Source organism: Cryptomeria japonica, unplaced genomic scaffold (assembly GCF_030272615.1).
Source record: "Cryptomeria japonica unplaced genomic scaffold, Sugi_1.0 HiC_scaffold_669, whole genome shotgun sequence".
In the NCBI taxonomy this organism is placed as follows: domain Eukaryota; kingdom Viridiplantae; phylum Streptophyta; class Pinopsida; order Cupressales; family Cupressaceae; genus Cryptomeria; species Cryptomeria japonica.
Window position 1 is genome coordinate 12,362 of NW_026729461.1, and position 10,606 is coordinate 22,967.

The 10,606-nt window shown below is 33.6% G+C and overlaps 2 protein-coding genes across 2 annotated transcripts; both read left to right on the forward strand.

Moving 5' to 3' along the window:
* The first annotated feature begins 1,406 nt into the window (after positions 1-1,406).
* On the forward strand, positions 1,407-2,904 carry LOC131872572 (UDP-glycosyltransferase 85A2-like). The gene is made up of 2 exons (XM_059216097.1): positions 1,407-1,890; positions 1,991-2,904. The coding sequence occupies exons 1-2, from the start codon at positions 1,407-1,409 to the stop codon at positions 2,902-2,904; spliced, it is 1,398 nt and encodes a 465-aa protein (XP_059072080.1).
* Positions 2,905-8,563: 5,659 nt separating this feature from the next.
* Positions 8,564-10,276, forward strand: LOC131872571 (anthocyanidin 3-O-glucosyltransferase 7-like). The gene is made up of 2 exons (XM_059216096.1): positions 8,564-9,056; positions 9,156-10,276. Exons 1-2 carry the CDS (start codon positions 8,573-8,575, stop codon positions 10,067-10,069), a joined length of 1,398 nt encoding a protein of 465 aa, XP_059072079.1. The 5' UTR covers positions 8,564-8,572; the 3' UTR covers positions 10,070-10,276.
* The last annotated feature ends 330 nt before the right edge of the window (positions 10,277-10,606 follow it).

The window sequence follows — 10,606 nt, forward strand, 5'->3', positions numbered from 1 at the left end:
TCGAGGAGGCATCAATCATTCCACAAACTAAATTGTCATTTTTTTTCCTACTCAAGTGAGGCATATCATTGCTTTGTACATTGCTTCTATGTTTTACTTCTTAATTACTTTTATTTTCTTTGAAATAATGTCACTTCAAATATCGTCTTAATGAAGGGCAAAATGCAACATACACTAAAAGAATTCTCCTTATTATTGTATTATTTATTTATTAATTATAATCATATCATTAATTAGGTATTATCATTAATGATCTATTATTATTAATAATCCACTATTATTAATTTTTTATTATCAGTAATTATCTATTAAAATTAATCATTTAATTAAATTATAGTTTGTTATTTAAGTAAAATGAGTTAATTATCTATTTACACAAACTAAACTTGATCCATAATTATCCTCTCATATCTTCTCCATTAGTTAATTCATTCTTTAAGTTAGCAACTTTTTCATTCAAATTATTTCACAAGCATTTGAAATAAAACTTCAAATTTAATGTTTTGAATTCTATGCGTATGAATTCAAACTATTGATAATATTTAATTGCATTTTAGAATTATTAAGGTTAAATATTTTTAAAAACATAAGAGATGTGATTGTGTGTACAATCTTATAAAAAACATAATCACATGTTATGAGAAATTAGACTAGACATATTTTGAACAAAGAAACTAAACATGACAAAATATTAGATTAAAGAACGAATTAATAAATACAACATAATAATCATATCTTAGAATTATTAAGATTGGTAATTTAGAATTTAAAAACATATGAAATGTGACTTGTGCAATCCTATTAAAAACATAATCAAATACTATTAAAAATCAGACTAGACATATTTTGAAGAAAAAATATAGACACCACAAAATATTAAATTAATCTTGAGTTAATAAATATATTTAAATAATTAAAAAATATTAAAATTATATATTAAAATATCGAACTCATATATATATTCAATCATTTTGATTGTCATGTCTATACATGGACGCGACTATTCTGGTCATAAAAAGACAGTATGGATTGACTAACACGCGTGTTAGTCATGTGTTTTACACTGTCGATTTTACATTTAATGGCTGTGATTGACTAACCTGTCACTAACACTGTATGAAAAATCTGTTTTGAAGCTAGAATAGCCGCGGCTGTCTATACATAAGAAACGTTTTATCGTAAAGATAAAATTTGATCGGCATAATGCAATAATCACTATGCATGCTACGAGACAGTCGAAAGGCTAGATGCGAAAAGTCGCTAAACGATATGGTCGAAGAGACAAAAGTTATCAGGCGAGGATCTCTGCGCAAAACGATGTTTTACCCATTATATTTTGGCTTCTTTGCTAACAAGAATATTACATCTGTGTTTCTCTCGATTCAGGTGTATAGCTAAGCTCAGCCATGGTTCCTCACGCGCTTCTCATTCCTTTTCCTGCACAGGGTCACATTAATCCCATGATGCAACTTGCCTGGAAGCTCGTCTCCCATGGTTTCCTCCTCACTTTCCTCAACTCTGACAGTAATCATAACAGCATACTCAAAGCCAACGCTCCAAATTCTTTGCATGATAACATCCGAATGATATCCGTTCCCTTTGAATTCCCAGTTATGGATACTCTGGAAGGCGTTGGAAATGGCATGGACGCAGTGGAAAAGTGCATGGGGCCTTCTGTTATTGATAGAGTAATTCAGGAAATAAATGCCAGGGAAGAAGAAAACAAGCTCACCTGTATAATTGCAGACGCCTGGATGTCCTTTGGTTTACACCCGCTAGCCACGCTTCACAAAGTTCCCCTCGCCGTTTTCCACACTGCTCCCGTTTCAATCTTCGCCATTCACTACTTCATTACCAATATGGTCTCACTTGGTGTCGTTTCATCCGATGGTAATATATAATCATCCACTTTTAATTGATTTTAGTTTTTCTTTTATGATTCAAACAACATTTAAATAGCTTTTCCATCCTTGTGGATTTTGTTGTGAAGGAATTCCAAAGCAAGATCAAAAAACAAAATATCTTCCCTCCATGCCGCCGCTGCGTTCTGGAGATCTTACGTGGTTGTGGGGAGGCGAATACTTTTTTCGGAAAGGTACTCGCATGGCACAAGAAATCAAGCACATTAAATGGATCCTCTTCAATTCTTTCTTAGAGATCGAAGCTCCAGTAGTCGAAACGTTGTCCAAAGAAGTGGGCGTGTATCCAATAGGCCCTCTAATTCCTCCTGAGTTTCTCCATAGTACGGCGAGCACGAAGGTCCTGCCAAGCTTACGGAAACATGAGACGGAATGCTTACAATGGCTAGATAAACAGTGTACCCACTCTGTGATCTACATATCCTTTGGAAGTACTGGAATTATGAGTGAAAAGCAAGTGGAAGAGCTTGCGCTGGGATTAGATGCCACACAGAGACCATTTCTGTGGGTTGTGCGCTCCGATCTGATGAAAGGAAGCGAAGCTATTTTACCTGCTGGTTTCTTGGAGCGAGTGAGAGATAGAGGTTGCATAGTTTCCTGGGCGCCACAGTTAGAGGTGTTATCTCATCCTTCCTTAGCCTGTTTTGTGACTCACTGTGGGTGGAACTCTGTGCAGGAAAGCATCACCATGGGCGTGCCTATGCTTTGTTGGCCTTATTTTGCAGACCAGTTTATTAACCGAACGTATGTTGTGGATGTGTGGAAGTTGGGTTTGCCGTTGGATGCGAATAGCCAAGGAATTCTAGAGAAGGAAGAATTTTTGAAAGGTGTAGAGATTTTACTGGAATCGGAACAAGGCCTTGAGATAAGAGAGGAAGCGAGAAAATTGAAAGGAATTGCTAGGGATACAATCAAGGACGGGGGCTCTTCATGGAATAACTTTAATCTCTTTTTGACTGCCATGAAGAGACAACCAAATGAATGACTTGCTTTCTGGAGCGATTGCTTTGTTTTACTTAGCTCGTTTATCCTGCAGAAAGGAATGCTTTTATCCTGAGCAGGACTTCTCGTCTCCAACTTCGACATAGGTTATGTCGAACCAAAACAATGTTGTGTTAAAAATGGACTTTAATTAGTAAGTATGCTTTCATTTTGCTAACTCTTCATGAAGGATGTTAACGCCGTGCAATTTCATCATAGTTGATGTTGTTACTGTATCAATTAATGATCTCGATATGTTTTGGGTATCATTGCTGAATTGAGTTTTTTATATAGAATGTTAGAGAGTATAATTTAATTTTTTTTTTAATAATATAATGTTGGATTCATTAATATTATTTTATTAATTTTTTTAAAGGTTGGATATTATTAATTTCTTTTTTGTTAGGGAATGTATTGTAATCATTGTTTGTTATTGAATAGGATATTGGGAGTTCTTTCGAGCCTAGCTTTACTTCAAAAACTTTTCTTGAGGTGTGTGCGAGTGTGTTTGTTGGTGTGTGTCGGTCAACAGGTGATGATTCTTTCTCATGTACCAACTTCTATTCGATCTTTGTTATTATTCCTCTTCTAAATTGTCATTATGATTAATTAAAGCCAGATAGGTCCGAACCTATCTCGCTATAATCCTATTAAATTTTTGTGAGTGTGTTTGTTGGTGTGTGTGTGTGTGCGTGTTTTTGGGGGGGGGAGGGGTTGGGGGGAAATACAAGTGAGAATTTTTGTCGTGTCAACTTTTGATTTATCTCTTTCATTATTCCTCTTCTAAAGTGTTGTTTATATGTTATAATCATATTAATTTTTTTGTAAATAAATTGCTATAAAATTCTCCTTCTAGAGTTAATGTAGAATATTTACATGTTTAGTTATTATGTTTAGTGTTATACATGTTTAATTATTATGTTTAGTGTTATACAGAAATAATAATGAGTTTTTTGACATATTTTCTCTTAAAAGAAAACATAGAAACGAGTTTTTGGGATATTTTCTCTTACAAGAAAACATATAAGTTTTGATGCCTTTTGTTTAGGCCCTTATATTATTGATGGTCAATGTAGGTAAAGTCCTTTCTATCTCTAAGTATTGGATAAAAAATTTCATGAAACTGCCCATTCAATGACACTACTTAAAGGATTTTTTTTCTTGGTGTAATATGATCTTAAAGTGTGTACATACTCTTGTTCCTTTATGTTCTTCTATTTAATCATAATTATTTTATGATTATGATGAAGTGTTTTGTTTCCTTCAAATCTTATTTTTACTTTATGTTGTGTGGTCTTACTCCTATTCTATGTTTATTTGTTTTGTTGTATCCCTGATTTATAAATCAAATATACTTTAACTTATTAATCTTCCCATATGAGTTGTGCACCTCTAACTAAAACCAATATTTTTAATTAAGAAATAAGGCAAATATTTTTGTGAAGTAAAGTGGGGAAGGGCCCCAACCCATACAATTCAACACTTCAAAAAACATTCAGCCAAAAAATAGGCTTGGAGAGCAAGCCCCCATAATCAAAGAGTTTTAACAAAATAACCATGGGAAAATATAAACGTACCAATCTAAAGAGAAAGAGCCACAACCAAAATAAAGCAACAGAGGACCTAGAACTAAGAAAAACCCAAGAAAATATAAGAGCACTAAACAAGGTAGCCCCAACCATCTTAAATATCTTTATATTCTCCTCCCACAAGAGAAAGTTGCAGTTATTTTGTGCCTTTGACCTTCCAACATCCTTTAATCCTATCATTTCTTCCTCTTCTAAATCCTCTTAGAAATAGTCACAACTTGCATAACACAATTCTGCATAAGGAATTGATAATCTTTATCAAGTCTTGTATACTGCCCTCTAGCTTCCTTATCCAGTCCCTATTTCTTTCACACCCTAGACAATTCTGAGGTGTCTCCAAGTTCTCAACTCGCACACTAAGGTATTCCATCTCCTTAGTGATCCTTTGTCAAACATGTTGTTCCTTAAGTTCTCCTTCAACATCTAGGTCCTCATCTTCAACATAATCCTTAAGGTTGTTCAGTCCTTGTTCATTATGAGCATTAGACGAGCTTGAGGAATTAATTGAGAGGGAGATTTATGGTAGAAATTAAGTTTATTAAGGTTGCATAGAAGGTGTCAAAAGGGTGTAAAACCATGGTAAAGGTTGCTAGCTGCTATCATTGTGCTCGGTGTTGGAATGTAGAATCTAGTATGATGGGCATCTAAATTATTTAGATTCAGGGAAATGCACTTAACAGGTGTAATGCCAAACCCACGCCTCTCCATATGAGATATTGTGCTATTTAAGATGAATATTAAATCCACACATGGAGAGGAAAATTTGAAGGTTTCACATTGGGGTAGCATTTTGGGTCCATAATATTAGAGCACAGTCCCAAACAGGTAAGACGAGTTTGAAGATTGTAAATGTTTGGCGATATTTGTTGAATGAAGTAGAAGAAAAAGTGTGACAATAAAAGCATATAAAAGGAAACACTTTGCCAAAATAGTGCTAGTAATAGAAGAAACATTCTAGTTGTTGGAGGTCATTTTATAGGTTTTGATTGTTGTTCCAAATGATAGCTACTTAAGTCATTTTATAATTTGATTAAACATGAATTCGAGAGAAATTTTATAAGGGAATGTTAAGGAAAATATTAAAATTAGAGGTGAATTGGAAGGTGCAAATTTAATCCAATTAAATTACCTAGCATTCCATCAATGATTCAATCTCGGAGACCGAAAAAGGAGCGTAGAAGTATTTTTTAATCATATAATTTGTAAATTTATTCTCTAAATTTTAGAGAAATTATTGGGAGTAAAAATATTTTTATACATGGAAAAGATGGTTTGTAAGAATAGCTTTTTGTGTTAATTGGGTTTTGAAAGAGTGTAGTACTTCCTTTAATGCTACGTTCGAAGGGAAAGAATTTATAGAGATTTCATTAGAAGGTCATTTGAATTTGATACCCACTCTTTTCTTTTAATTATGAGTACACATATCAAATTTTATTTGTAATATTGGAGCCATTTATGTTTTGAAGATTCACATCCTTGTGTTATTGAGGAGCCAAATAAGACATCAAATGAATAGAGTGTAATTATATATGATTGGAGGTTGGAGAAAATGGAGGCATGTGGCCTTTTATCATCCCAAGATAGCTTCTCACTTAGGGGTGATTCATGCATGAGAAACACATTCTTTTCTCATTTGTGTTCCTAAACAAAAGAGGGGGCTTGACAATATTTTTGTCCCTTCAAAGAACAAGGTGGGTTAGGCTTTTCTTGTGGGTTCACTTGGTGTATTCATGTTTGGTTGGTGTTTTGTGCATCAAAGGATAGAGAGTGTTTTGAAAACACTAGAGGAGGGATTTGATGCACTCAAAGGAGATGTAGGTTCTTGGAGGAGAGTTGTTATCTCATGTGCAACAATAGAGGAGGAATTAGACAAACTTGGAGAAGATGTGCAATTTCTGGGGAAAGGTGTCTCACTGTGTAAGGAAGTTGGTCACTTAATGCTATCTCATGTTGTGCAGATGGTTGTAGGTTATACATTCAGGAGATACACTGTTGAGGTCAGTTTGGTGTTTCCTAGGTGAGTGAGGAGGATTGGTGAAGGTGCTTCATCAAAGTCTCTATAAGGGTTTCTATGATCAACCCACGCAATGTGACAACCTTTATTTGGATTAATATAATAAGTGAGGGAATGTTGGAGAATATTACATTATTCTTGGTTTGATTAAAATTAATATAATTGGGTGGGTTAGTTTTTTGAAAGTTATTCCCATAGGTAATTTTCATAGGAAAAAATAAGGCTATAGAAAGCCATGAGAATATAACAAATTATTATCTAAAAAAAATTTCTACATTGTTTCTATGTTTTATAGTTTTTATAATAATGGCTTAATTTGATTATCAAATTTCTCTACCATTTTTAACAATATCTCCTTAATTTACCTTCTCTGTATATATATAGGGTATACTTTATTCCATATTAGTATGTTTTAAATATACTAAAGAAATTAAGGTAATCTTAAACAAGTTTGAATTATTCAATTATTATAAAATCTATGTATTATTTTATAATTGACTCAGTAATTATCTGACTATTATACATTCTATGCATTATTTTATGACTTAGTATCCTTTATTGAGTTAAAGTTTTTCTCTACTAAAAGACCTTTATAATAATGCTTAGTGAAATGTTTAATAATAAAATCAATATATTCTAGGTATGTGAAAAAAACTAAAGTTGACTAAGATTGAAATTAAAAATGATTTGTATAAAAATTAAAATATATAAATACAATTTTAACTTCAATTGATGTGATGCAGTGATAGAGTACTCATATCTAAGATCTAAAATTACATTCTAGATTAGAGAGAAGAGATAAATTATAACTAAATTATGTGTTTAGGATACACTGTGTCAACAATCTTGTTAATAGATACAACCATATCCATATTTTTTCATGATTTTAATACAAGAATAACTAATTTCAAGCACTTACAAATCTTATTTGTATAATGATATATAAAGAAAGAAAAAAAGGCATGACACTAAGGAGCACCATTGGGCTTTCTATATAAGAATTATTTTTTAAGACTTCCTTCAATATTAGTTAAGTCTAAGTTAACAATAACACTGAAATTGATGTGATGTGATAATGTATGTTGTTGAGCTAGCTATTGAACCTATATTAAAATTGGATGCAAATTGATGAGGGATTGTGTTAGAAAAGTTATTTAGTGTTATTTTGATGATTAATGTCAATTGTTGATTGTTGATGGATGATTATTATTGATTGCTAATGTTAATTATAAATTACAATTGATGACTAATTCATGCAAAAAGAGGAATGTTTTTTTCGCGCTTTTGATGTTTTGTTATTCCATTATGTCTTAGGATGACATCTTTATACATACAAATCTCTCTCTCTCTCTCTCTCTCTAAATTTTGATACCCATATTGATAGATAACAGTCATATCTAAAAATAGCTAATCTTGATTATTTGAAATTTAGAAACATAAAAGATGTGATTATGCCTACAATCATAAATTAATAAAAATTAGACTAAATATATTTTAAATAAAAGAAACAAAATATTCAATTGAATTTCGAATCAATAGATATATCAAAATAACTAAAATAAATTAAATAATTAAACATAAAACTATATACACTTATCTGTGATATTATATTAGTATAAAATTCTCTTATTTTTCTTTCATTTTGCATTCAAATATTCCGATTGCCATATCTATAGAAACTTGGAAAACACGTCGAATTTATTGTACTGGCTAGGCTATGCCCTTTAACAATACATAGAGGCAAAGTTTAAGAAAACTAATATATAGCTGAGCTCGGTGGGGCCGCTGCACTAGCTGGTTATCAAAATGTTAAAACTAATATTCACTATGTCTTTAACGAAGAGTCGAAAAGCTAGATGCGTGCGATCGAACTATACGATATTGAATAAGAGGCAAAAGTTTTCAGGCATGGGTCCTTCTCAAAAATGATGTTTCATCCATTATATTTTTTATAGTGACGATTTTCTATCATTCACAAAGTTTTTTTACTTAAACCATTATATTTTGGCTTGTTTGCTGAGAAGAATAATAGATCTGTGTCGCTCTGGAGAGGGCTACAGAGCTAAGCTATGGCTCCCCACGCTCTTCTCATTCCTCTTCCTGCACAAGGTCACGTTAATCCCATGATGCAGCTCGCCTGGAAGCTCGTCTCTAATGAATTCTTCGTCACTTTCCTCAACTCCGATAGCAATCATAACCGCATCCTCACAGCCAACACTCCAAATTCCTTCTTTGATAACATCCGAATGATATCCGTTCCCGTTGAAATCGCGCCTATTGATACTCTGAAAGGCATTGAAAATGGAATTGAGGCGTTGGCAAAGGACATGGGGCCTTCTGTAATTGATAGAGTCATTCAGGAAATAAACGCCAGGGAAGAAGAAAACAAGGTCACCTGTATAATTGCAGATGTCTGGATGTGCTTTGGCTTGCAACCAGTAGCCACGCTCCATAAACTTCCCCTAGCCGCTTTTCACACTTCTCCTGTTTCACTCTTCGCCATGCGCTACTTTAGTGCCCATCTGGTCTCGCTTGGCATCCTTCATTCTGATGGTAACATATAATCATACTCTTTCAATCGATTTTAGTTTTTATTTGATGATGCAAATGACATTTCAAAACCTCTTTCATCTTTGTGGGTTTTATGTGAAGGAATTGCAAAGGAAGAAAAAAAAATGAAATATCTTCCCTGCATGCCGGCGCTGCATTCTGGAGATCTTCCGTGGTTGTGGGCAGGCGAATACATGTTTCGGAAAGGGATTCGCATGGGAGAAGAAATCAAGGCCATCAAATGGGTTCTCTTCAATTCTTTCTCAGAGATTGAAGCTCCAGTTGTGGAAACGTTGTCGAAAGAAGTGGGCGTTTATCCAATAGGTCCTCTAATTCCTCTTGAGTTTCTCCATAGCAGGACAAGCACGAAGGTCCTTCCAAGCTTCTGGAAGAATGACACAGATTGCTTACAGTGGTTAGATAAACAGTGTGCACACTCTGTGATCTACATATCTTTTGGAAGTTTGGCAGGTCTGAGCGAAAAGCAATTGGAAGAGCTTGCTCTGGGAGTGGAGGCCACACGGAGACCATTTTTGTGGGTTGTACGCTCCGATCTAATGAAAGGAAGCAAAGCTATTTTTCCTGCTGGTTTCTTGGAGCGCGTGAGAGATAGAGGTTGCTTAGTTTCGTGGGTGCCACAGTTAGAGGTGTTAACTCATCCTTCCATAGCCTGTTTTGTGACTCACTGTGGATGGAACTCTGTACAGGAAAGCATCACCATGGGCGTGCCCATGCTTTGTTGGCCTCATTTTTCAGATCAATTTCTTAACCGCACGTATGTTGTGGAAGTGTGGAAATTGGGTCTGTCATTCAATGCGAATAGCCAAGGAATTATAGAGCAGGGGGAATTTGTGAAAAGTGTGGAGATTTTGCTGGAATCGGAACAAGGCCTGAAGATCAGAGAGGAAGCGAAAAAATTGAAGATAATTGCTAGGGATGCAGTCAAGGACGGGGGCTCCTCATCGAATAACTTTAATCTATTTGTCACTGCCATGAAGCGACAACCGAATGAATGACTTGCTCTGTTTTATTTCTTTCGTTATCCTGCAGAAAGGGATCTGTTTTGTTTCATTGCGTCTCGTGTCCTACTTTCCACATAATAGGTTATGTTATCCATGCTGTTACAAAATGTTCTTTCTTGTTCAGCAACCTGTTGTAAAATCAAAACAATGTTGTGTTAAAGGGTATTTTGCTAAAAATAGACCTTGACCATGGTTTCATTTTGTTAAACTCTTCATGTAGATAGTGAAGGGTGTATTAATTACTAATATAAATGTGTTTTTTTTTTAAATTTTTGGTGGATTGAGTTTTGTATAGGGACATTAATATATAAAATAAAATTTTATTTTATGAATAATATAGTTCAATGATAAGATATGGATAAATTTTAATTTTTAGTTTTATTTGGTAATTAGATTTTTTTATTTTTATAATTAAAACTAATAAATTTAATTTTAAGATTCTAATGTTGAAAGCATCATCCTACAAGATGTAGTAATATTAGGTTCATAAAATTAAAATGTAATAAATCTTTCATATATTATAAAATAAAA

What these genes read in the sequence shown, in the direction of transcription:
- LOC131872572 (XM_059216097.1), top strand. Translation starts at nt 1,407, where the DNA reads ATGGTTCCTCACGCGCTTCTCATTCCTTTTCCTGCACAGGGTCACATT. An exon ending in TGGTGTCGTTTCATCCGATG is followed by an intron (nt 1,891 to 1,990) that starts GTAATATATAAT and finishes TTTGTTGTGAAG; the next exon opens with GAATTCCAAAGCAAGATCAA.
- LOC131872571 (XM_059216096.1), top strand. Translation starts at nt 8,573, where the DNA reads ATGGCTCCCCACGCTCTTCTCATTCCTCTTCCTGCACAAGGTCACGTT. An exon ending in TGGCATCCTTCATTCTGATG is followed by an intron (nt 9,057 to 9,155) that starts GTAACATATAAT and finishes TTTTATGTGAAG; the next exon opens with GAATTGCAAAGGAAGAAAAA.